Source organism: Podarcis filfolensis (assembly GCF_964270895.1).
Source record: "Podarcis filfolensis genome assembly, contig: HAP1_SCAFFOLD_300, whole genome shotgun sequence".
NCBI classification, from domain to species: domain Eukaryota; kingdom Metazoa; phylum Chordata; class Lepidosauria; order Squamata; family Lacertidae; genus Podarcis; species Podarcis filfolensis.
The window spans coordinates 783-28,593 of NW_028149326.1; the positions used below are offsets into that span (position 1 = coordinate 783).

The 27,811-nt window shown below is 41.6% G+C and overlaps 1 protein-coding gene across 1 annotated transcript; it reads right to left on the reverse strand.

Annotated features, from left to right (window-relative positions):
- On the reverse strand, positions 1–27,811 carry LOC310755117 (uncharacterized protein). The gene is made up of 13 exons (XM_083631809.1): positions 27,640–27,811; positions 14,259–14,402; positions 13,032–13,157; positions 12,135–12,316; positions 11,150–11,213; positions 10,468–10,542; positions 8,596–8,703; positions 6,899–7,006; positions 3,863–3,934; positions 3,549–3,674; positions 1,796–1,912; positions 242–403; positions 1–152 (listed from the first exon to the last, which is right to left on the reverse strand). Exons 1-13 carry the CDS (start codon positions 27,752–27,754, stop codon positions 46–48), a joined length of 1,506 nt encoding a protein of 501 aa, XP_083487935.1. The 5' UTR covers positions 27,755–27,811; the 3' UTR covers positions 1–45.

The following is a 27,811-nucleotide window of genomic DNA, read 5'->3' on the forward strand; positions in this document are numbered from 1 at the left end:
TTTGAAGATTTATAAACACTGCATGAACTGGCATAGTAGAAATAGTTACTCACCAGGAAATCCTCGGTCTCCTTTGGGTCCAGTGGGGCCAAAGTCACCAGGCGTTCCCAATATGCCAACAAAACCCATGACTCCTTGTTCCCCTTTATATCCTTCAAGGCAAAACAATGGTATGGTGTTACTGCATGCCTGCTTAATGTGTTTTGGTAGCTGCTCTTTATACTAGGTTTTTCCATCATACCTTTTGCCCCAGGGAACCCTGGAATTCCAGGTCTCCCATCTGCACCATGGTCTCCTCTAAGTCCTTTTGAACCATCTTCTCCAATTATGCCGATCTGCCCCACTTCTCCTTTGCTTCCAGGTGGAGCAGCTATTCCTGGTGGTCCTGGTGGTCCTGGGTAGCCTACAATATATACACAAAGATTAAAACTTGGGACTGAAAGACCACATAGGCAACATGTTTGGGGGCCTGTCTTCTCCTGATTGTAGCAAGTTAATGTAGAGCTGAATTAAATAGAAGGTGCAGCCTACCTGCAGCATCCATGTCAATAAGTAAGAGGAAAAGATGGGCAAGCTGTGAAATGGCATTTCTGATGGTTGGAGAGCAGTTTACATCACTTTTCCAGACAAAAAGCTTTTCCTTGGGGTAGCTTCCAATGCTACAATTCTATGAGTCTACATCTGTGTATCTGGTTATTCCCTGTATTCCTTCTGATAGTGCCTTCTGAATACAGTGTCTCTGAAGCTTCTGCTTTTATCAGTTGCTGCTTTGCTCAGAGTGGCTGGGGCAGCCCAGTCAGATGGGTGGGGTATAAGAAATAGAATAATAGCAAAAAATGATTTTTTCATCAGGACAAGACTTGTGCCCTGAACCAAAGCTTGTTCCTAAGACTAAGCCTTTCATTGGTTTCAAACTCTTGTCTTAATATCAATTTATCCAAACCCAAACAACCATGTATTGGATGTATCAATACATCTTTGAATATACATAGCTCATACATCTCAAATAAATGAAAAAATGAGTCCCTCTTTGTTCCCTTCAGAGACTCCTCTGTGGGGAAGAACATCCCCAACCCTAGTCTGCGCTGTTCAAGCAAATGCTACATAAGGAAAAGCCTTCCCGCAGGGAATGATGGATTGTTCGACCCATGATTGATGTGCCCTCTGGAACAGTGGGGGGGGCAATGGAGAAGGGAAAGGGCATCATAAATTTGCATCCTGCTGACAGAACAGTCTTCCATTATAGTGAGGAACACAACTGTATACATGACAAAATGTGTAAATATAGGCAGAAGTTACAAAACTCTATGCATAAGCACCCAGTCCATCCGTGGAGACCCAGGACCAACCAGTTAGAAGCCACATGGTCCCCGTTACTCCCAACAAGTAGCTATATAACCAGATATATGCTACTCTCTGTAAGCTATCTTCCACCTCCATTTCTAACTCTGATCTCTCTCTCTCCCCTCCCCACCATACTCTGTTAGTGCAACCCACTAGACCCAATGAACACTAAGGCAAGAGACACAGAGCGGCCCAGGTGGGATGGCAAGGAAACACCTTACAAACCAGAGAAGCAGGAATAGTTAGCTTAGAAGCAGTAGCATTAAATGTGAGGGCATAGTGCTTAGTAGAGACCTAATGCTGAAGCCACAACAATGCTAAAAGACAAAAAGAAAAAGATTCATTTTTGCCAAGGGAACACTCGGTGGCAAAACTAAGGCAGTAGTATCAAAATATCAAGATAAATCTAAAATATCTCTGTATCAACTGAAAGTAGTGGGATTGTGTTTACCTGGCACACCATCCAAACCTGGTGATCCCACATCACCAGGTGCTCCAGATATGTTTGAAACTCCAGGAAGGCCTGGTCTTCCCTCAGGTCCAGGGCTCCCGGGTGAGCCTCTCTGTCCTGCCAGTCAGAAATCAAATAGTTACTCCTGGAGATTGATGCACAGGAAAGCTGAAGCGCACCCTTTGTTAAATATTTTCAAAAATTCTGAGAATATGTTGTTTGTTTTTAACAATACTGTCATTATGGTTGCTTCCCATCACAAGAAATTAAGTTTCACCTATATTCTTGTCTGCAGTTTTTGTTATCATGATTGTGTGTCTTTTTTGCTTTGTATTTTTTCTGGTTTGGTATTATATGTTCATTTTATTTATTGTTTATTTGTATGACGCATAAGTATAAATAAAGTATTTAATAAAAAGGGGGGGGGGAGAAATTAAGTTTCACCAAAGCATATTGTTTCTTCCACATGAGATTACTATACATGCAGGTGTTGCTATCAGAACACTCTTTATCCAAAACACTAAGAGCTATCCAAACACAAAGAATTATACCTAAGCCTCGCTACACAAATGCCTGATTCAGATACTTGAACAGACAGAGTTTGCCTGCTCCCTTACTCATTGGTATTTTGCTGGTCGGCAGCAGCTGTGTGGGCAGAAACAATGCAGCGAAAGAGAGACATCAGACAAATCACAGATTAGAAGTGTTCCTATAGGAAATAATGGAAATCATCAGCTTGCTATGTGAACGCTTGCCTAACAATTTCCTGGGAATGCCTTATGTTCAGAAAGCGGAACCTGCATGTAACTTTGTGGGATGCCAAATAATATAATGGTAGCAAGTGATGTAGGATTACAAATCTTACCAATCTTGTTAACAATATTTTCTTTGATAAGTATAAATTCATATTATAAAGATATATAACTCTACCCTTTTCACACACCAATTTGCCATGAGAGTACTTTCTTAAATGAAACCTATAATTTGTTAAATATATTTTGCTAATTGGTGGTGCCATGTATAAAACCATTGAACTGTAGGGATCAGATGGGATTACCATGAGGAATTATAAAATATACATCAAGCCATCGTGTCCACGATGAAGACATTGTGTTGACTGGGTTTGATATATTGACGATAATTTCTGATTAAATCCCATAAGATTCTACATTCATGCCCTTTTGATGCCCTTTTGCCTCTGCTGCCCATTTCTCCTTGCTCTTCACGAATCACGTACACACTTAGACAGGCAGGCGTCCTGTGTCCTCAAAGACTGGGCAGTTTTGTCTTTGTAGTTTCTAATAGGTAATCTTAGGATGTTAATCTTGGAGCCAGGAAACAGATCTCACATGAAGGTCATAGTGATTGTTGTCCTCCTGGCCATCCTCCTTATCATATCTGTATTGCTTGTTTATTACCTTTGGGATTGCCAGATGCACCCCTTTGTAGTTCTCAACTTATTTACCACCCCTTTGTAGTTCTCAAGTTATTTATCCCAAAATATATGCATGCTAATTAGTGTTGTAGTGTTACTTTTTCCCCACGTGGGGTTTGATGAAATGCTCAGAGGAAATATGATTGGTTCTTACGAGCACTGTGTAAAAGATTCTTTTGCTAATAAAATGGCCTGGTGAGGGGTGTGGTTTACGCACTTTTCTCCGAAAGCCTTGCTGGTCAAAGCCTCGTGTCTTATTTTAATCAGGGTCCAGTCCTTCCTTTACTTTGCAAACGCAACATTGAACAACAGACTGACCTAGATCTCCTCTTTCTCCTTTCGGACCAGGAGCTCCTCTGCTGCCTTCAATTGGGCTTGGCTCTCCCATGGTACCTTTGTCACCCCAAATACCTGGGAAACCTGGTGGGCCATATCCATCTGGACCTGTTGTGCAAAAACTTAGATAAATTAGTATCACTTTTCCCAACCCGGAAATGGGCATCTCAGCAATGTTCATTTTAAACTATCCTATGCATCCTGTGTGGAAAGCTGAAATGTTTAGACAGATTCCCTAATGAACTTACAATGTAAGATAGCCAACCTCATTAACCATCAACATAATGTGAACATACCTGGGGATCCTGGAAAGCCCTTGGTACTTGGCAAACCATGTAATCCAGTGATTCCTCTGGCGCCAGCAGCACCTGCCAAAAAGCCACCCATTATTTGTTATTCTTCGATCTGATTTACCAAATGTTACAGATTTCTCTGGAGGCACTGTATTTTTTTGAAATGAAACATCTTCATGTGAGCCATTTGCTTTGCACTGATTACTATATCAGAAAAAACTTGCTGCAATTACTTTAAACAATTGTGCTCACTAGGATGCAGCAATTAAAGTATTTCTGCTCCATATGAAATGTTTTGCCTCAAATTTAAAACTTGAGTGTGTTATAGCTCATGAATGACAGTTTGGCTGTTGCTTTTTAAAAACAAATTTCTGACTGGTCAAAACAAAACCATCCTGGAGGCTAAAGCAGGTCTTTACAAGTTTATAGTCTGATTGTCTGATTCACTGACTCTGAGAAAACATTTAAATTGATTTTATACAGCAGCAACATTTTAGCAATAAGATTATAACAAATATTTCAAAAAGATGAAAATACATTGTTAACTGTACAGCCTTATATAACCAAGACACTTAACTTATGAAGGGTTTATGGCCGTAGAGTTAGATATCCTGCCAGGCTTATCTAGGTTGCACTCCCTCGCCTTGGAAGGAAGAGTTACCAAACTTTTCATTCTCGCTTCTTCCCACCAGATGAAGCTTCCAGTAAGGATGTCTAAGCTAAATGATCCAAGCTTAGAAGGCATGGCTTAAGAAACCCACCTTTGTGCTTCTATACAAATAATTTAGGAACTCTTACTGCTGTATGGAAAAGGCAATGAATCTGATCTATGATGTGTTTGTAAGTAAACCATTTTTGACTTACCAAATGTGTGGTCTCTTTCTATGCTAAGGGAAGTGGAGAGCTTTGGAAATGACATAAAACAGGATATTTTAAAGGTCTAATAGCCTATATTTCCACACTTTACTTTGCTGCATGTTTTGTGATTTTGAATCACTGCTGGGGCTCTCTCACCGAGGAGTACTTGCCCCAAACCTGGATCCAGGCATCTTAGGGAATTCTTTTATTAACCAATTGCTAAAAAATCCAACAAGGGTTATGGGCCCAGGGAGGAATATATTTTGTTGATGTTCCAGGGATGTAATTTCAGATTTTTAAATGAATTTTTAAAGCCTGGTTTTTAATAGCAGACCCCCCATACCAGTTTTCACAAGGCTTCCTGTGCAAAGCTTTTCATCTTTTGTTCTTCTAAATTCAGGGAATATTATCCCCCCTCCTCTTTCCATCGCATTCCAAAGTAGCTAGGCAGAAAAAGGGTGGGTGTGTTTTTCTGTTGGAGATTTTTGAGAACAATCTCTTATTTTGGCATTTTTCCTGCCATCATTTTAATTCTTTTTAGTGTTTTTCTTTCTTTTTGGATAGCCAAAACTCAATTGCTGCTCATAGCTCCAGACTGCTTAGACTTACTGAGAGTAGCTTTATCGAATGGAAGCCAATTTCTTTTCATTGTGTATTATCTGTTTTAATATCTCTTCCTTTTCTCTCTCTCTTAATCTTCTTTGGATTGAGTTCTGCTGTATTAAAAAGCCTCTTATTACAGCTTTCGATGCATGCCATACTACATTCAGGTCCACTCCTTTATTTAGATTTAATTCAAAATAGTCTGTTAATGTCTTTTGCACATTCCCCAATATTACTTTATTGTCCAACAGTCCATCGTTCAATCTCCATCTGAATGAGGTCTCTTCCTTTCCTTTCAACTCCATTGTTATCACATTATGATCTGAGAGAGTTCTCGGAAGAATTTCTGATTTTATTACTCTTGATGACAAATCTCTGGAAATCCAAATATAATCTATCTGTCCTGTGCTTTGATTTGGGTCTGAGAAGAAACTGAATTGTTTCTCTAGTGGGTGTTTTAGTCTCCATATATTAACATGGATAGTCTTTCAAACACCTAGCTGGTTCACTCTAACAATTGTGACACAGCTACTCAGATGATAGAAAAAGCCTTTTGATTTACAGTGGTACCTCGCAAGACGAATGCCTCGTAAGACGAAAAACTCGCAAGATGAAAGAGTTTTTCATTTTTTGAGTTGCTTCGCAAGACGAATTTCCCTATGGGCTTGCTTCGCAAGACGAAAACGTCTTGCAAGTTTGTTTCCTTTTTCTTAAAACCATTAATACCCAGGGTGCATTGCTTGAAGAGGCGCAGTTGCGACTTGACTTAGAAAATGTATGTACAGTACTGTACACTTTGGTGATTTTTAAACTTTTTTTAAAAAAACTTTTTTTTTGCTTCGCAAGACGAAAAATTCGCAAGACGAAAAAACTCGCAGAACGAATTAATTTCGTCTTGCGAGGTACCACTGTACAAGAAAATATTCTCATTGAGCTTGGACGAGGGAACTAGACAAGAAAGACAGTTACAGACATGTGACACAGTTGCAAGATATTACTGAGAAGCTGGAACAAATCAAGAGGCTGAACCAACTACTCTTATGAGGCAAAGTTACAACATAGGATTGGAAGGGAAGGTGAATAATGGGGTGCAGACATGCCAGAGGTGTATAAAAATTATGCATGGTGTGAAGGAATAGGAATTTCAGCCATTCTCTGTTTGGTTTTTGGTTGTAAAACCTGGGTTATAAAATGCTTGCCTCTATCTTGTCTTGTTCTATTACTGGCTCAGTAGTTTGGTTGAATCTATCCCTGACAGTTTGCCAAGTTGCTTCTACATACTTGTGCCAAGATTTGTCTGTTTGCAGGACAATTAACAGTGTGGGGATGGAGGGCAAACATGGTTCTGATGCTCCTTTCCTCCCTTCAAGGCTGCTGTCAGAAAGTCATTTAAAGAGACAGAAATGTGTCTTTTTCATAATGTGTAGATTAGCTCTAATCTAAAATTTGTGTATTAGAACATCAAAGAAAGTATTACTTGCATTTACTGGAAATAGGCAAGAGAAGGGTGCATAACTTCTCCTTAAGTCCAAAATATACAATGATGTATTACTGACAACTAGGATGAATATAATTTACCTTTACTTCCTGGAAGCCCAATCCACCCAGAACTTCCTTTTTCACCTGATGATCCAGGAAATCCTGGATCTCCAGATAAACCTTGTTCGCCAACCTGCCCTGGGAATCCTGTAGAACAAGTAGAGAGCTATCACTAAGCAACCCTTGAATTGTTACAATATAATTCTAATGGTGGTGAAAGTGATACTGGATTTCTTACAAGAGTGAACTACAGTGGTACCTCTGGTTACAGACGCTTCAGGTTACAGACTTCGCTAACCCAGAAATACTACCCCAGGTTAAAAACTTTGCTTCAGGATGAGAACAGAAATCGTGCTGCGGCAGCGGGAGGCCCCATTAGCTAAAGTAGTACCTCAGGTTAAGAACAGTTCCAGGTTAAGACTGGTCCTCCAGAATGAATTAAGTTCTTAACCCGAGGCACCACTGCATTCTAAAACTCCTAATGATCTGATGTGAAAAAATCTGATTTGATCTGTATATGACTAAAAATATCTTATACAGATCATTTTAAGATGTCATAAAGAGGACACTTCATCAGTCAAATCTCCCTATGGTTAATTTAAATCCTGCAATTTCTTATATAATATTACATTAATCCAATACTGCTTTCTTACGTTGCAGTCCCACCAAATATGTCTATAATGTGTAAGATATTGTTTGTATCTCCAGCAATATACTGTGTATTAGAAGGCTGAAACATCTTGGAAGTCTATGTAGACAATATCACCACAAATAAATATACTGGTAGTTGACATTTCCCCCCTGCTGGAATGAGATCCCTTGAGTAATTAAAACCTGCAAGTGGTAAAGATACTGGTACAAACGTCTCTTTCCTTTTAATGAATGCTCTTTATTCTGGGTTGCCTTAGCTCACATAGAACTTTTTTTTAAAATGGCAAACAGCTGATTGGAAATTATACGAAGTCTATGAAAAAGGAAGCAGTAACCATAGGTAAGGGAGATTTCTTCCACATATGGTGGAATTGTACAAACATTCTATAGAATTGTGTTTACAGAACCTGGGGGTTCCCTAGTTGGTGCCTCCCACCGTTCTGAGGCATCCAGCCAACTGTTTGGGGTCTGGTAGTGGAGCCACTGGATCCAAAGTTGGTCCATTTTCTGAAAAGGTTTCCAATGTGGGCCCCTCTGCTGCCCCTGTTTAGAGCTGGTACAGTAAAACCCCACGATCATTATCTTCCGCCCTGACTAGCAGGAGCTGAAGGCCTGTGGCTGCAGCAATGGCTTGATTGCTCCAGTCATCACAAGGTCCGAGTTAGGATTGCTCTGCTTATAGTGAAAGCCAGTGCTTTTTGTTCTGGGGGGACACAGGGGTGCACGCATACCCCTAAACATTCTGTGACTCTAAGTTTGGCCTCATTGAGAGGCAGTATTTTAATATGAGTAGGAAAAGGAGAGTACTCCTAAACATTTTTTTAGAAAGAAAAAAAGCACTGGTGAAAGCAGAACAGGGGTTAAAAAATGCCCTCATAGCCAAATTGACTTTGTTTCAATGACTAGTTTAAACTTAAGAATATGCATCAAGTATAAGCATCTGTTTTAAAGTATATAATGAAAAAGCAGTCAGTATCCAGTATTGCTTTTACTTTGCTGTATCAACACTTTGTTATTCATTTTTAGTGTATTTTTTTAAAAAGTGTTTTATATAAGCACATTATATACAAAACAGGAAATCCCACCTCTTTGCCCTTGCAATCCAGGGGAGCCTGGGGAGCCCCTCATGCCCTGAATGCCAGGAAAACCTGGAACACCAGCATCACCTTTTCCTCCTTTGGCTCCTTCTACCCCTGCAAAAAAGAAAGAGAAATATTTATTGTTCCTCTCCCCCTTATCTGCCTGTATCGCTAAACCATATCGTTTTAAAGCAGATTTTTAAATTTATCCTTTTATCTTTTTAAAACAATTTTTGAATTAGATGACTTTTGAATTTATCAGAAACAATTCAAATGATGTTATATTTCTGTTCCCTCCTAACTGCCCTATCAACTGTGCTAAAAAGTTTAATTTGAAAATAGTGAAGCAGAAAAGGTCAATAATTTACCATTAACTAGCACTCTGCACAGATTTTTTATCCATTCCCTAAAACCAATATCTTGTATTGAATTATTTTTTAATAAGACACACTGTGGTAGTTAATTTTCCTTCTTTACAAGTTTCCTGTTAATGTTGTTATCTTGGTGAAATTGTTGCCATGTTGGAACCTGTTTTATATTTGAGCTTTCCCCCAGTCAACAGGAATGTTTTTACCAATGGATATTTATCAATATACTGTAGCCAATATCTTGAGTTTTATCCCAGATCATGTTCTTGTACTTTAAAAAGCTCTGAAAACTAGGAAATAAATTCCAAAATAGTTTGCCACCTCCTTGCACCGTATACAACAAAAAACTAAATACTTAAATACAAGTGTCAGGGAACTGTCATCGGAAGAACCGGTGGTGCAAGGGCTCCCAGAGGTTGAGAGAGACTTATCAGCGGAGGACGGAACCAGCAGGGGGAGAGAAAGAGCTCCAAGGGAAAGTGAGTCGGAAGAATGGCTCAGAGACAATTCCAGCGAGAACAGCGGGGAGGTTTCAGGACCTCCTATAGGGACACCCACTCCTCGCCGGAAACTGTCACGCAGAGAGTCCAGAAGACGTGTTTCCGTTAAGGAGCTTTTATGCTGGAAGAAATTCCGTAAACGCCCACTGTCGGATTCTGCCAGCGACTGACGGAGCCATGCTTATGGAGCTCCGTTACAGACAGTGGTTTGTGGACTTAGCCAAACACTGAGGGACTAGGAACTTTACGCACAAGCAGCTCAACATCCCATCACAACAAGTCTTCAGATATTATTTTTTAAACATTTTTTATGCTTAAACTTTACCATAATGCTGTGTTTATATGTTATTAGCACTGGATTTCGGGCAGATATCAGCGGTTAGCCCCCCGCCGCCCATGTGCTGAGCCAAGGAGGTGTAAAATAATGATAATAAGTAGAATAAAACCTCTATTTACCTACTGAGAGGATCCATAAAAAAGCAACTGTACCAAAAGGAATTATTGTGAAAAATAAGGGTGCCATATTAGCAGAGTCCGCCCCTGTATGTATGTCACTATTTTGCTATTTCAGAGGTTCAAAGCATCAACCAAGAGTGAGACCTAAAGTCACTGGGTAGACTTAGGCCATTAACATCAGTATTTTGTATTTCAGTAGGGCATCCACCCCACAGCACCAGCACTACCAGTGAAAAAGCCAACCTTTGTCTTACTACAAGTTGATAATCGTCAGGTTGTGAGAAGAGAAGACTAACTGGGTTCCTTTTCTTAGCCACCACCTGGGCCAAGGTATTTTGTACCAGCTGCATCCCTCTGGACCAACCACACCCCAGATCTCTCATAGAACGTGTTACATGATGTTACCAGTGCATGAGTCTCAGTAACCAAGCAATCCTTGTCCAAGACAGGATGAAGTTCTAACAACGGTCAAAGCCGGTAACAGGCGCTGTTTGCCACAAACTATTTTGCATTATGAATGCATGCATGCATGTGTATACACACATGCAAAATACCTTTGGCTCCAGTTATGCCAGCATCTCCTTTCGAACCTGCTCTTCCTGGCAAGTTTATAGTATCTCCCCAATCACCTGTAAGAGGCAAAAAATTGAGATAATACACACTCACATAGATTTATATACACCAAGATCATCTGTTGAACATCTTTTAATGTGAACGTTCTAAACCTTATAATGCAACTCTCCATTTACGTGCTTTCAATATGTGCACAACTGCACAATCACCCACCCACCCATCACGCTGAACCCAGAAGTGACCCAAAAAGTCACAAAAACATCACAAAAGGGTCGGAACAGGGTGTTTGCAGGTCTTTTCAACGGGGTTTCAAATATACGCAATTTCACTGATGTGCATGGTGCCTCAAAACATTACCCCCACTTAAATGGGGGGGAGGGTGGTTGCCTGTATTATTTTCTCTACAATATATACTTCCATTTTGACTTCATCTAAAGAATGAAAAGATATGAGAAGTCAAGATCAGTAACTCTCAAGAATGAGAGAAATATTTCCTTGTACTAGACTGGGTCACGAGCAGGAGCCTTTCATTTTATACACAAATCTGTCCGTCTGTCTGTCTGTCTGTCTGTCTGTCTCTCTCTCTCTCTGTGTGTGTGTGTGTGTGTGTGTGTGTGTTTTACATACACATAGCTTAGATGTACAGAATATAAATGGACTCACCAATTTCCCCAGGCTGGCCACTTTCGCCAAAAATACCATCAATCCCTGGAATTCCCTTTTCCCCCTGTAACATAGTTAAAAAGAACATCAAGCTTTCAAGCATAATAAATATTAACCAACGTTTTCGTTCTCTCTGGACTTCCTCCTCAACTATCCAAATTTGTTTTTCTGCCATAAATCTTGAAACTGTACTCTTGTTGAACACAGTGTGCACCTGAAACCAACTTTATTTAAACTAAAAAATAACTCAGGGGTGGGGGACTATATCTACTTGGTGGGCTGGATACTAACCTCCCCCAACTCCAGTGGGCCATTTTGACTGGGTGTGGGGTTGCCCACCTGTCAATCATGACACCATAATGACACTGGGTGATATGCTTTCCTTTGCCAGGGCAGTCTGAAATCAAAACACAGGGGGGTGCTGATTGGCAGTATCTGCAAACCCTCCTTTCAGCAGGGAACCATGGAAAGAATTTAATTTCATGCCAAGGCAATTATTTTGTCAAGGAAAGCCTTGTGGTTTGCCAGATGGAACTATCTCTACTCTTATGCCCCTGAGTTCTCTTGACCCCATTCTGAGCCAATTTCATGGGTGCACAAGGGGGAAGAGAGGAGGGAAACCTCACTGCGCAAAAAGAGCTCCTCAAGCAGGATGCCTGCTGACAGGACTCATTACCTGAATCCTGCTGAGTGTCATATATGTCAAGTGTCAGGCAGGTGAGCATGGCTTTTGGAAAATGTCCTCATGGACCTAGTTAGGGCTCTTGCTAGACTCAATTAGGCCTGCAGGCTGGAGCCCCCATTCCACCCAAAATAAAGGAATCAAATACATAATTCACATGCACTGCATAATCTAGTCTGCTTTTGGTGAATTTACAGAATTTGTTTTTTGAGGTTCTGGCATTTTGCTTTTCAAACTACTAAAGGAAACATACCAGAGATAACAAAACTTGGTAGTTTGAGTCAAACAACAAAATCTGCTCACCCTCCTTCCCGTTGCTCCAGGGAAACCAGAAATACCACGACCTCCTGAGACACCTATATATCCTGATATGCCTTTTATTCCTTTAATTCCATAGTCACCTTTCTGACCTTTTTCATAACCTGGAAAGCCAGGTGAACCTGGCCTTCCTGTCTGCCCAGGGTAGCCTAGTGCTCCTTTTGTGCCTGTAGGAAACACAGTTCAAAATGTTAAGTTAGACTGAACCGGGCAAGTAGCTGAACTTCAGTAAAGCAAATGTTGGTTTCAGCTGCCTGAAGTATTCATATTGGGAAATGAAGTCCTCAGCTGCATTCTGCTAATTAACTACCACTAAAAATTGCACTGGGATGCGGGTGGTGCTGTGGGTTAAACCACAGAGCCTAGGGCTTGCCAATCAGAAGGTCGGCGGTTCGAATCCCCGTGATGGGGTGAGCTCCCGTTGCTTCGTCCCTGCTCCTGCCAACCTAGCAGTTTGGAAGCACAAAGTGCAAGTAGATAAATAGGTACCGCTCCGGCGGGAAGGTAAACGGCATTTCTGTGCGCTGCTCTGGTTCGCCAGAAGCGGCTTAGTCACGCTGGCCACATGACCCAGAAGCTGTACGCCGGCTCCCTCAGCCAATAAAGCAAGATGAGCACCGCAACCCCAGAGTTGTCCCTTTACCTTTACCTTTAAAAATTGCACTGTTAGGGGTATATATATTTCTATATCATTTTGTGGTCATTTTCTATTATCTATAATCTGAATAAGTGCTTTAGAATGTGTGCATTATGTAATACAGAATGAAATGTTTGTAAATAAAGATTAAATTCTCATTTGCTTCTTGTGACAAATGTTCAAATGCTGTAACATCAGTTTGTAATATATTATACTCCTTTTCAGAATATGGCATTGCTCCTTACCTTTGAAACCAAAGCTCCCTTGGGCACCACTTTCTCCTTCATTTCCCTTTTCGCCTTTCACATCAAGCATCATACTTGGCATGATTTTAGGGGGTGATCCTGGTGGGCCACGGTCACCACGGTCACCTATTAAGAATACATTATTCATCCAGACTGCCATGTCAATATAGAAAACTGTTTGCAGGGGTGGCCAAACTTTTTCAAAGAGGGCCAGATTTGATGAAGTGAACATGCGTGAGGGCCGACCAAAGTTGTTGATTTTTTATATATATGTATTTTTGGGATTTGACCCCAATGAATAAAATGCCACAGGGGGCCGAATTAGGCCCCCCAAACAGACTTTGGACATGCCTGGTTTACAGCATTGATCCATCCTTACAATTTAAAGGCAACACATTTAAGAGGATCGGAAAGATAGGAATGCTTTGTCTCCTTAAGTGTATCCTTCTTTTATGAAGTGATTGTGATCAGCCCTTCTAATGTGCTATAGTGGCGAGATGGTTGTACTGGAATCAAGGAGACCTCGGTTCAAATTCCTACTCAACCATGAAACTCTCTGGGGAATCTTGGTCTCTTTAAGCCTTACCTGAAAGCCTAACCTCACAGAGTTGTTGTTTGGATAAAATGTGAGCAGGAAATAATACTAATACTTCATTATTTACATCTTCCTACCAATGTACTAAGGGTGTCTTACAACAGAATATACAGAATAAAATACAGTAACAAAAACAAAAACCATAAATTAAAATACAGTGAGCAGAAGAACACTGCCTTGAACTCCTTGCAAGGGGGTGAATTTTTTTTTTAAAAAACCCTAAATAAATGATTTAAATAAATGTTCTCAAAAAAGTATATGAGAATGTAGCAATGAGGAGTGCAGCCCAGCAGCTACTCCCTTTCCAATCATAGTCCTGAGATTTTGTTATGAGAGAGCAGCCAGGGGTCTTTCTGCTGACTAACGAAGGTGAAAGCAAGTCCCTCTGGAAACTAAGGCAGTAATAAACCTTCCCTGCTTGATGAACACCAAGCTTTACTTACCAGCAAAAGCCAGCAATAGACTGAAAACACAGTAAGCTGTAAGATTAAAGCTGCCAAGAGAATTTTTTTTTATAAAGAGGACAATTATATTTCACAACCTATTTTTTTCAAACTGCTTTGCAGTTGTGTATGAACACGTCTCGCGCACACTGAGAGACAAGCAATACTTCACAATGTGAAGAACAATACCTTTCAATCCCGAGTCACCAGGTAAACCTCGAATCCCTGGCAAGCCAGTGAAGCCAGGCTCTCCTTTGATTCCGTTCTGCCCTGGCCACCCTCTGACGCCTATCGCACCTTTGAAACCTCCAATTCCAGAGGAACCTTTAGCACCTGTTGGTGGAAAACATAAAAGAGAACTGTTCATGTTCACAGAAATGGGGATTAATTTCTTGTTCTTACTTTGTTCTAGGGTTCTAAATTTAAACTTTTTTATTTTAAAATACAAATGCAAAAGTAAGCAATAAGGTAAGGCACCTGCCCTGCATGCTGAGGGCCCCATGTGTTACAGGAAGGACTCCTGACAGAAAACGCAGAGCAGCCACTGCCAGTCAGGACAGATAATATAGCGGGAGACTGTACGCTGAGTCAGATTCCAATGGCCTGACTCAATATAAGGGATTCCCAATTTTTATATTATGGTCATTAAAACCTAAGCAAAAGAAGAACCAAACCAGTATCAATACTATTTATTTATTTATTTATTTATTTATTTATTTATTTATGCATTCTATTTGGATACTGCCCTTCATCTGTACATCTCGGGGCAGTTCACAACATAAAAATACAATATAAAAAACATATATTAATCATGATTAAATCATATTATGTAAGATTAATGCATAATCAATACATGATAAAGATAAAGTAAGAGCAAAAACAAACAAATAATGCCCCCTCCTACAACACATTTTAAAGTGTATTGGATCTTTATCATCCAAAGGGATGGCAGAAGAGGAACGTTCTCTCCTGGCACCTAAAGTTGTACATCAAATTGAAATCGAGTCAAGTGGGTGTTAGAATTCCTGCTCCATGATTGTAGTCATGGGATTGTTGTCTATCACATGACAGTATATGTTTTGACTCCACAAAGTGGGAAGTGACAGAGACAGGATGTTTGTGTTACTGTGTTCCGTGAAGTGGGACTATTGTCCTTTGTTCTTTTTCTTTGTTGCCTGATGCTAGAGAGAGGGAGCCATGTTGCAGTGCTCCATGTGTTTATATGTAAATAAAGTAGATTAGCCAAAATGCTGAGTTGCTGAGGTCTATTATGCAAGCTGCGAAGACTCGCATATCCCTAAGTGTGCCGATGTCTGTTGGCATCGGTCGCTGTGATGTTTGGGCAGGGTCCTACTCGCTGTGATGTCTGCCAGGGTCCTACTCGAGTATAGGACGAGCTCCTGACAGCGGGGTGTCTTTTCACTTTAGCCCAATTGCTCAAAATCAAAGGAGACCCACAGCAAACACTCATTGTTGACCGAGGCTTTCTCAGTAATGGAGTCACGATATAACCCAGCATCCTGCCCCTCTTTTATTGGTGAAGTCTTCCAACTCCATCAAAGACCAAAGCAGGCATTAAAAGGCATTAAAAAGTTCTCTTGAAAGAGAACTATTTGAAAATGGTTTACAGATGGTATTTAACCCCGAGCAGATTAGCTAAGATGTACAAATCAGAATCTGAAGTAATGAAGGAGAAGGAACATTCTTCCATATGTGGTGGACATGCAAAAGAGTATTGGGAAAAGATATATAACAAGATGGGGGGAAATGTTTAAAACCTTTTGCAAAGTTGCAAAAGTGTACAAGATATGGAGAAGTTTTGGAGAAAATATAAAAAACAACTTGGAGGAAAAAAGCCTGAAGCAGTAGGTGCAGAAGGGGAAACAGATCCGGCAGAAAAAGAAGAAGATAAACAACAGCGTACTTAATTAGACCTTTTTATTTATAAAATATATAAATAAAAGAGAAAAAAGAATTTGAAATTTTTAACTTGGAATGTTAGCGGACTAAACAATAAATTGAAAGGGAATAAAACAGAACATGTATTACAAAAAGAGAATTTGGACATAATATGCTTGCAAGAAACACATGTAGCAAGAAGACACAGAAGAGTCTTGATAAATAAATGATTGGGGATGGACTTTATGACATTAGACAAAAAAAAGAGGGGTGGTAATTTATGCTAAAAATAAATATAACCCGAAACAGTTATTTAAAGATGATTATGGAAGGATGACAGCAATAGAAATAACCTTACAAGGCAAAAAAATTGTGATAATTGGGATCTATTCGCCAAATTATTAAAAAATTGGAATTTTTTAAGAACTGAAAGAAAGGTTGTATGAGTTTATGGATCAAAAGATAATATTAATGGGTGATTTAAATGGGGTAGTCTCCTTAGAAATTGACAGGACAATAAGAAAAATGGATTCAAAAGAAGGCAGACTACCTGTCACTTTCTTTAATATGGTAGAGAACTTAAAATTGACATTTGGCAATTTAGACACCCATTTGAAAGAGAATATACCCATTTTTCTGAACCAATTTAATCTGCAGGAAGAATTGACTAGATATGGACATCAAATGAACTAACACTGAGAACAAAAAGAATAGAAATACAATCAAGGACACTTTCAGATCACGATCCAGTGTTACTGGAATTGAAATGAAAACTCCACATTTAGGCGAAGTTTAAATGAAGGACTTTAGATAACCAACTAACTGCAAAAAAGCAGACAAAATCTTGAAATATAATTTTGAATTAAATTTTAATCAAGGGACAGAACTTAATATGGTCTGGGATACAAGCAAAGCAGTGATGAGAGGATTTTTGTATTCAACAGAGTGCATATCAAAAAAAGGTTAGAGAAGGTAAAAATAAAGAAATTTTGGAAGAACTGATTAGAAATGAAAAAGAACTGATTAAAAAACCTGGGAAAGATTCAATAAAGCAAAATATAAAAATGTTACAGACATAATTCTCAGTGTTAGTGAACCAAGAAATTGAATGGAAGATTAAAATGCTAAGGCAGAAAAAAATGAATTTGCAAATAAACCAGGAAAACTACTTGCTTGGCAATTAAAAAAAATGTAATAAACAAATTGAAAGTAGAAGGTAAAATAATAGATAACCTGAAGGATATCAGAAGACAATTTGTAAAATATTACACAAAGCTATATTGAGCCAGTAAAGAAAACAAAGATACAATTGAAGAATACTTAAAGTAGAGTTATTTACCAAAAATCCTGAAGGAGAAAATTAATTATTTGAATGCACCAATAACGATACAGGAGGTGCAACAAGGAATTAATCATTCAAAATTAGGTAAATCACCAGGGTCATATTTATCAGCTAAATATTATAAAAAACTACAAGACTTTCTGATACAGTCGCTGAAGCATGTAATGAATAAATGTTGAACACGGAAAAATCCAGATTTATGGAAAGTGGCATATATAACATTACTTCTGAAACAAGACATGGACCTGCTCTCAGTAAATACTATAGGCCGATTTCTCTGCTCAACGATTATAAATTATTCGCCAATATTATGGTGAACCGTTCGAAACTGATGTTAAAGGAGTTAATTCATCAGGATCAAGCTGGCTTTCTTCCTGGCTGAACAGATAAAGGATAATATAAGGAATATAATTGACATAATAGAATATCTGGAAGCCAGGAATGAAAAACAAGCAGCTCTGATGTTTGTGGATGCAGAGAAGGCCTTTGATAATGTGTCTTGGATCTTTATGAAAAAAATCTATGGAGATGATGAATTTTGGAGAATCATTTCTAAGAGGAATTGGTGCAATTTAAACAGATCAGCAGGCAATGCTGACAGTGAATAATGTAATATCAGAAAAGTGTAAAATTACAAAAGGGACAAGACAGGGTTGCCCTATCACCGTTATTGTTTATTTTAGTATTAGAGACCCTGGTGAGGAACATAAGATCTGATGAAGAAATAAAAGGTATAACAGTTGGGTGCAAAGTGTAGAAATTGAGAGCATTTGCAGATGACCTTGTAACAACAGTAGAAGACCTGTTGGCGAGCATACCAAAGTTTCAAGTTTCAAGTTTTATTGCGGCAAAAGCCAGTAACACTAAACACCACAAGATCAAACAAAAAGAGATCAACAACAACATCAGAAAGGGGAAAAAAAAAAAGATTACACAAGGGAACTTTGCAGTGTGCCATTCAACAGAAGAGATTTATGCTTCCTGATTGCTAAAGTGCAAAATTTGGCCACCTCATATGATATTGAGCTTGAGGAATCTTCCAGAAGGTATTTTCGTAGAATTTCGGGGGAGGATTCCAAATAATGTTGTAGGGGTATAAATTTTGATAAAAGCGGCAAAATAAGTTGAACTCGTTCTTCACTATAAAATTCGCAAAATGGAAGGATGTGTGTGACAGATTCTACCTTATTAGACATACAGGGGCAGAGACGCGCATGCATTGGTACCCGCGTAAATTTGCCGTACAGCACTGCTGAGGGCATTGTCTCAAAGCGGGCTCTAGAGAAAGCCCATCTATAAGCTTCGTTAGTGATGTTAGTTAAGTAAGGGGCAGCTGCAAAATTAGGCCAAGCTTTTAAGCATCTATACGTCTCCGGGAGTAGGGCGACTTCTTGTTGTAATTCGACATCGTAAAGTCTCTGAGTGACAATTGCTTTTGCCTTGTTCGGAGTTTCAATAAAAAGATTTTCAGGGTTTAGGCCAATTTGTTTGATCTTATTAGTTATTTGCATAAGCCAAGGAGGATAGGGAGCTGCGGCCAGGAAGCAAGGTAACAGTCCCTTAGGATTGTACTGGATTTTCAGCCAGAGGGATATTGCTTGCTCCCAGACTTTTAATTCCACTCTGGGCAGTCCTGCCTCTTGCCTTAAGACTGCATTAGGTGTACACTTTGGGGTAGCAAATAATGATCTTAAGAATTTTGACTGTACTGTTTCAAGGGTCTTAAGGTTGGCAGAGGGGCTAATTTGAGAGCCATACAGGAGTTGGGCTAGAGATTTTGCCTGAAAAACTTTTAGGGCCATTGAGAGGAAGCCAGCTCCTTTCCTTCTGAATAATCTAAGGATGGCATTTGCACTTCTTCCTGCTGATATAGCTGATGTGGTCAGGTGTGTTGACAGTTTGGCATTATAAGAGAAAGTAATGCCTAAGTATTGGAAGGTCTTAGTCTGTTCAATGGCGTTTCCCTTTACGCTCCAATTATCTTTCCTGAAGGAGCGGTTAAAATGTACAATTTTGGTTTTGGCAAAGTTAATTGTTAACAGTTCAGTGTTACATTGGTCATTAAACTTTCCTAAGGCACGTTTCAGGCCCACTTTGGTTTGAGAGAGAAGAACAGCGTCATCCGCATACATTAAAACTGGTACTTTTCTGCCGTTAGAGAACACGGGGGGGGGGTGGGGTTTCGATTTCACGGCAACATGTGACCAGGGAGTTAACATAGATGTTAAATAAAAATGGGGCTAATAGGCATCCTTGTCTAACTCCCCTTTGGACTGGGATTTCTCTAGAGAGTCTGCCGTCCTGTGCGAGTCTTATCTGGAGGGTATTGTTCTCATGAAGCTTAATCATCAGAAGTAATAACCTTCTGTTAATACCCATATTGGCCAATTTGGCCCAGAGCCTACCCCTGGATACAGAATCAAATGCTGCCTTTAGGTCCACAAAGGCCGCATACAATGACTTTTTCCAATGTTTCACATACTTATAGACAAAATAATCTAACACTAAGCAGTGATCTATGGTAGAACGTCCAGATGTAAACCCTGCTTGTTCAATTTCTAGCAAGTCATTATGATCTAACCATTCACATAATTTTAAACATAGATGTTTTGTATAAAGTTTACAGATCACATTCAGAAGACTAATTGGTCTATAATTAGCTGGGTCAGAGGGGTTGCCCTTTTTAAATATAGGAACAATTATAGCCAGTCCCCAATCTTTAGGGATTTCAGTTGTCTTATCTATATATGAAAATAGATTTGCAAGAACCGGGGCCCACCAGTTTATTTGCGCTTTCAGAAGTTCAGCGACAATGAAATCACTTCCTGGGGCTTTGCCAGATTTCATTTGTAGAATTAACGAAGTGATCTCAGTTTCAGATGTTGGGGGCCATGGTGTATCATTATCTAAAGAGATGTTAAGCAGCGCGGAAGGACGATGTTCCCTAAACAGCACTTTATAGTGCTCTTCCCATAAGTTTGCAGGGATTATTGTGCCCTCGTTAGGAGTTTTGGTTTGACTGGAGATAATTTACCAGAAGTTGGCATACCAAAGATATTAGACAAATTATCTGAGTTCAGACAGGTAACAGGATTCAAGCTAAATAAAAATAAAATGAAAGTATTAGTGAAAAATATGAATGCATAAAAATATGAAAGTATTAGTGAAAAAATAAAAATGAGCTACAACAACACTAGTTAATTGAAAAAAAGGTGAAGTATCTGGGGGTATGGCTAACAGCTAAGAATATAAATATTTTTAAGGAAAACTATGTAACAACGTGGAAAGAGATGAAGAAAAATATGGATGTCTGGGGAAGGATGAATTTATTGCTTTGGGGAAGAATTTCAGTGATGAAAATGAATGTATTGCCAAGAATGTTATTCTTATTTCAAACAATACCCAGGGTATGCAGAGAGGGACACTTCAAACAATGGCAAAAATATATTTTCGAATTTATCTGGCAGGGGAAGAAACCAAGGATTAAATATAAACTATTAACAGATACCAAAGAAAGAGGTGGCTTCTCTCTGCCAGATTTGAAATTATATTATGAGGCATCATGTCTCTGCTGGCTTTGGGAGTGTATAACTTTAAAAAACACAGATATCTTAGACCTTGAGGGTCATGATAATAGATTTGGTTGGCATGCATATCTATGGTATGAGAAGACCAAAGTGCATAAAAAGTTTTTGAATCACTTGGTAAGAAAAGCCAAGTATGGAGTATGGGAGTATGGGAATTTATGGAGTATGGGAAAAATATAAAAACCTGTTAGAGCAGAAGACACCATGGTGGCTCTCCGCAGTGGAAGCGATATCCCTGAAAAAGACTAATGCAAAAAGTAAATGGGCAACCTATAAAGAGTTGCTCATGGAAGTAGAACAACAATTGAAATTGAAATGTTTTGAGGACATAAGACAGTAACAGGTTGGTTGCAATACCATCAATTAAATGATGTGTTTAAAATAGATAAGAAAAATGGATTTAGTGAAGAAATTTCAAGGTTTGGAAAAGATTTAATGGAAAACAATGTGAAGTTACTTTCTAAAACGTATAAACTGTTGCTAGAGTGGCATACCAAAGATGAAAAAGTTAAATTGGTAATGATACAATGGGCACAAGATATTGGGCACAATATCCAATTTTCATCTTGGGAAAAGTTATAGAGTGAGGATTTAAACTTTACAGCATGCTGTGCCTTGAAGGCGAACTATATGAAAATGATGTATCGGTGGTATCTAGCACCTTTATAATTAGCAGAGATGTACAGAATTTGCGTAAAAAATCCCTGCGTCCAGTCACGCTTCCCTTGCGTGGCTCTGCTTGGGAGCTGACCTGGCAGGAGAGCAGAGTAGCAGCGGTCCTGTGTCCGTGTGAGATGAGGGATAAATCAAGTCCAGAGACAGTTCGGTTCTTATCTCTAGAAGCGTTTATTTACAAGCCATAAATCAGTCTTTCTCCATCGGAGCTTTCTTGCATTTTCTCCCGTGCTCCCAAAAGCACACACGCAGCCTCTGAGGCTTAGCTGCGTCTCAGTCAAGATCGAAAGCAAGTCTGAATGCAGTCACACGCTGTGACTCACTTCTCTGTGACAGGCTCCTCCCAGATTCAGGACACCACGGAGTTTTAACCCTGTCAGTTCCAAACTCCACACCCCCTCTTGTCCTGCATCTGGGGACAATAGCCAACAATGCTTTCCCCATACACAGACCCTCACAGAACTCCTTGTGCTTCTGGAAGGTTAATGGTTTTGTGAAACCATCAGCGAGGTTCTTGGTTGAGGGACAGTATTTCAGAGCAACTAGCCCCTCATGAACGCTCTGACATACATTTCGGAACCGTATGTCCAAATGTTTGGTCCTCGCCTTGAATTGCCCTGTCTCAGCCAATTTGAGGCATGGTTGATTGTCTTCATGCACCACAACGGGCAGACAATTCTCTCCACAGATTTCCTCGACCAAACACACATAGAACTCCAGTTCTCTGCAAACCTCTGATAGCGCACTGAACTCAGCTTCAGTAGATGAAAGCGCTATGAGACTTTGCTTCCGGGACCTCCACCCAATCACTGAGTCCCCAAACTTCACCACTAGGCCTGACACTGATTTGCGGTCCTCAAGGTTAGCCCAATCCGAATCCACCCAGGCGGTCAGCTTGACATCACCCTCAGCTGACATCTTGAGGCAAAAGTCTTTGGTATCTTGCAGGTAACGTAGCACCCGCTTAACACCATTCCAGGCCTGCACACTAGGATTTGAAGCCTCTCTACTGAGCAGATTGACAGCAAACGCTATGTCTGGTCTGCTCCACTGTGACAGATACAACAGACTACCCAGAGCTGACTGAAAGAGTGCAGTATTTTCGAACACCACGCGTTCTACTTGCTGACACTCCTTCACGTACCCAGTCTCCATGGGTGATCTGGCACCTGCACAATCAGACATCCTGAACTTCTCAAGCAACTGTTCAATCTTACCTTTCTGTCGAAGCAAAAAGCTTCCATCACTTGCTCTTGTGATCTCTACGCCTAGATAGGACTTGACATCTCCAAGTTGCTTCAGCTTGAACCGCTTTCCAAGCTCCTTAGCAAACTTCTCTACCTGTTCACCTGTCTTTGCCATGAGCAAGATGTCATCAACAAACACCTGGGCCACTTGCTGTTGCAAGCCTGAATCTCTAATGTAAAGACAACTGTCTGCAAGAGATCTCTTAAAACCTAGCTCTTCTAAGGCTTCATGTAGGCACATATTCCAATTCCTGGCAGATTGGCGTAATCCATAGATGGATTTGTGCAACCGCCACACGACGCCTGGCTCACTGACTTCAAACCCTGGAGGAGGAAGCATGTACAACTCCTCCTGGAGATCTGAGTTCAGGTAGGCGACATCTACATCAAAATGGTTCACCTTCCAACCTCTCTGTGCTGCTATCGCCAAAAGCGTTCTCATAGTCTCCGCCCTTGAGGTCGGCGAATATACCTCTGTGAAGTGGACACCCCTTCTCTGTGTGAATCCACGGGCCACTAATCTCGCTTTATACTGTGGTTCTCCTGCTTCTGTGGGTTTAAGTCGGTAAACCCATCTGCAGCTCACAGCTTGCTGGTTAGCCGGCAGCTGTGTGAGTGAGAACACTCCAAGAGACTCCATTGAGTTCATCTCCTTCTGCATTGCCTCATGCCATTTGCTGGCTTCTTCCCGAGGCAACTTCTGAACATCCTCAAAGGATTCAGGTTCACATCTAGCCACACCAACCCAGACACTCGTGGCTTCATACCTTTCAGGTGGCTTCCCTTTGGTTGATCTTGCTGACCTCCTCAGCGTGAATTCTGGAACTGCGCCTGAATCACCTGGATCAACCCTACCACCCTCAGAAACATCCCCCTCTGACCTGCTGCGCTGTTTAGGGCGAACAGCTGGTCCTGCTGGCGAGGATGATTCACTCCCTAGCTCAGACTTGACAGAGACCTTTGGAGGGGTCCTGGGACTCCCTTTTGGAGAGATACGGAGCCTCTCCCTTGGAGATCCCGGCTCTGGACTCTGTGGCTGTGGACTGTGCACCTCAGCAACAGGTTCAGCCTCGTCCTCCTCCTCTTCCTCATCTGAGTCTAACGGAACATCTGGATTCCCGTGAAGACGCTTCCACCCACTCTGCTCGCAAAACTCAGCACTGCCGCTAATAAGCAGCTTGGACTGGTTGCCAGTAGGGTATGCGAAACGCCACGCCTTTGAACCCGGCTCATAGCCTACAAAGATCATCTTCCTGGACCTTGGTTGACCCTTTCTGCGCATGGCCTTTGGAATGAGGACCCAAGCCTCACAACCAAACACTCTCAGGAAGTCCACTTTAGGTTGCTTCCCATGCAGCAGAAAGTACGGTGTGTCTCCCACACTTGAATTAAACACCCTGTTCTGAACAAAGCATGCCGTCTTATAACTCTCAGCCCAAAAGCGCTGTGGCAGACCCGAGTCTGCCAACAAAGCATTCGCTGATTCCTGTAGTGTGCGAAATTTTCTCTCTGCTACCCCATTCTGTTGCGGACTGTAGGGGGCAGTTAGTCGATGACTGATACCCTTCTGCCTGAAAAACGATTGCAGCGCAGAACCTGCGCAGAACCCGATCAGATTGAAAGGAAATCACCCTGGTAGAGAACCGTAGCTCTACCGCTGTGATCCAATCCCTGATCAGTGCAGCTGCCTCTGACTTCTGTTGCAGCGCAAAAGCCCAAGAATGTCTAGAAAAATCGTCAACCAGAAGCAAAACCCACTTAGACCCGGCTAAAGAAGGTGTCTGCATGGGGCCCGACAAATCTGCATGCACAAGTTCAAAGGGTTTGCTGGTTCTCCTCTCTGACCTGGGGTATGTGCATGTTGTGACCTTAGATTGCTTACAGGCTTGACAATCTAGGTATCTGTCACATGCCTTGAACCTACACCCAATGGTGTTGCCTGTGGCCTTCCTCACATATGACCACCCAACGTGCCCAAACCTCCTGTGCCATAAGTGTATACAATCATGGTGTGGTGGGACATTAGCACACTGCCCTTGGGCTTCTTCAATGGACTCTCCACTAGCCCCATTTTCCACCAGCCCCATTTTCCCACCAGTCCCATTTTCAATGGGCATCTCCACGAGAAAGAGCCTGTGTCTTCTCTGGACACTGTAGATCTTCTTCCCATCCCTGTAGAAGGAACACAAATTGTTAGAGAACAGAACATCGAACCCAGCAGCCATGAGGGCTGGCACACTTAAAAGAGAGTGGGCAAGCTCGGGGACCACAAAAGCTTCTACCCAATGATCTATAAAAGAACAATATAGAAACCCAGATTCAGTCAGTGGTCTTTGAGACCCATCTGCTAAGGTGACATAACGTCCAGCTTTAAGAGCCTTGCAGTCCCGCAGGAGCTCTCTAGATTTGACGAGAGTGTGAGAAGCTCCCGAGTCGATAAGAAGAGATAAAGAGTGTCTCTGGCTGTTTTCCAAAGATGCCATGGCGTTGCTCACGTTCCCATCGGTTGCCATGGCCACAGCCTCCCCCCGACTGAGGCTTTTGCCTTTTCTCAGAGACACCATCGCAGCTGTGAGGTGATAAGACGCCTTGTTTTTCTTTTCCTCCTGGCCTGCTGCTTTCCCACGTCTTTGCTGGGAACTGGCCTTGGGAACCTGCTTTGTTGACATTCCACACCGGCCGATGTCCTTGGCAGCCTGGGCCTCTAGCGGATGCTTCCCAGCGCTGTTGGACGTTGTCTCAAAGCACAAACAACTTTCGAAGCCTTTCACTTTCTCAGAGCTCTTGGAATGGCCTGCCTGGCCTGCCCCCCCACTCCTTCTTGGGGTGCAGCCTGTGCCCTCTTCCACAGCTCTCAGCTGCTCTCCAGCACACAGACGTGTCGAAGCAGAGAAACAGCTTCCCGGAACAGTCCCAGCCCCCTTTGGGCTTGGTGCTCTCTCTGGGCGTCCTCTAGCCCCCTCTGGTCTGGCTCCCACTCCAGCCTGAGGCTTGCTCCCTTGGCCCTCGGCTTCCTCCCGGCCCTTGGCTCCTGCTGAGCTTTCACACAGACTCCTCAGCACCTGCCAAGCGGCCTGAGCCGATTTAACACCCTCCAGGTGGGGCAACAGCAAGGCGTCCACACTTGCTTTCAAGATGCAGAGCTCTCTCTGCTCTCTCTCACTCAGCAGAGCAGCAGCATGCATGGGCGGGGCCGGCTCCGTCTGGACTGGACTCCAGAGCCCTGTGGCCACAAACCACCCCCTTGCTCTTCTTGACCAGGCCTCCCAGTTGGCCCCATTCAGTCTCTCACCGGGGTAGCTCTCATGGCCTTGTTGTTCCTGAGCAGCAGCCATCTTCCTCCCCCCGGGGCTTCAGTGTACTCACAAGTTTGCCAACAAGCTGGACTTCTGAAGCAGCCGCCCTTCTTGGCCTTTGGCTCCTCTCTCCAGCTTCTCCTGGCAGGAGATCACAGCAACACGACGCTGGCAGCCTTCTCCCTTCTCACACTTGTCAGGAAACGCGAAACTTCCATAACCTTTGCGTAAAAAATCCCTGCGTCCAGTCACGCTTCCCTTGCGTGGCTCTGCTTGGGAGCTGACCTGGCAGGAGAGCAGAGTAGCAGCGGTCCTGTGTCCGTGTGAGATGAGGGATAAATCAAGTCCAGAGACAGTTCGGTTCTTATCTCTAGAAGCGTTTATTTACAAGCCATAAATCAGTCTTTCTCCATCGGAGCTTTCTTGCATTTTCTCCCGTGCTCCCATAAGCACACACGCAGCCTCTGAGGCTTAGCTGCGTCTCAGTCAAGATCGAAAGCAAGTCTGAATGCAGTCACACGCTGTGACTCACTTCTCTGCGACAGGCTCCTCCCAGATTCAGGACACCACGGAGTTTTAACCCTGTCAGTTCCAAACTCCACACAGAACTGCTTCAAATGTTTGTTGGAAATGCGAGATAGAAGGCACGTTCTACCACATGTGGTGGGCATGCAAGATAACAAGAGCATTCTGGGAAATGATTTACAATGAGTTGAAAAAAAATGTTTAAAATAATGTTTGTGAAAAAGAGAGAGGCCTTTTTGCTAAGTATTTTAGGTACAGAGATTCCGAAGGAGCAGAAATGACTATTTATGTACGCAACGACAGCAGCACAGATACTACTGGCCCAGAGATGGAAAAAAGACAAAGTTCTGACCAGAGACGAATGGCTGATGAAGATGATGGACTATGCGGAAATGGTGAAATAGACTGGGAAAATCAGAAACCAGGAAGAGAAAAAATTTAAGAAGGAATGGGAAAAAATTATAATGTGTTTAAGAGAACACTGTAAACAACTAAAAACTCTGGCAGGATTTGAGTAATACTTGTAATGTACGAAAAACTATGGATTATTTTTCTTTAAAAAATAGAGAAAATAAGGCAAGCAGTTGGAAAAAAAGATTGATAATGGTAACCATGGAAGAGGGGAGGGGAGTCGAAGGATTCAGGGAATCCTAAATGATGATGTGGATGTTCTGTTTGAATTTAAATTTGTTATGTAAAACTCAATAAAAATATATTTTTTAAAAAAGAGAGACCAAGCATAACTTCAGGTAACTGGTCCCAAACAATTCAGGGCTTTAAACATCAAAAGCAACACTTAACGTTGTACTGCAGATGGAAAAGGCCCCGGGAGCTTTTTGAGTAAAGAGCCTGCACCAATTAATCTCAAAAAAGAGGTACAGGTGGTTTTCCCACTTTCATGGTCTATTGCATCTATTAACACTTTGCACAAGATGTATTATGTATTACTCTTGGAGCAACTGCTCATGTAATTTTGGGCTCAGAATTGTTTTGTTGTACCTTTCACACCTGGAAGACCGTGCATTCCATCCACCCCAGGGAGACCAGGCTCACCAGCCTTGCCTTTAGTTCCAATGAAACCAGGTTCACCTCTGTCACCTGCCAGGCCTTTCATTCCTACAGGACCAGGTTTCCCTGGGTCTCCTGCATCTCCTCTGGCACCCGGTGAGCC

Coding starts and splice junctions, on each gene's coding strand:
- LOC310755117 (XM_083631809.1), bottom strand. CDS start 27,754: ATGAAAGGCCTGGCAGGTGACAGAGGTGAACCTGGTTTCATTGGAACT. Junction 14,403..27,639: donor CGGTCTTCCAGGTGTGAAAG/GTACAACAAAAC, acceptor TTCCACCAACAG/GTGCTAAAGGTTCCTCTGGA. Junction 1,913..3,548: donor AGGAGAAAGAGGAGATCTAG/GTCAGTCTGTTG, acceptor TCTGACTGGCAG/GACAGAGAGGCTCACCCGGG.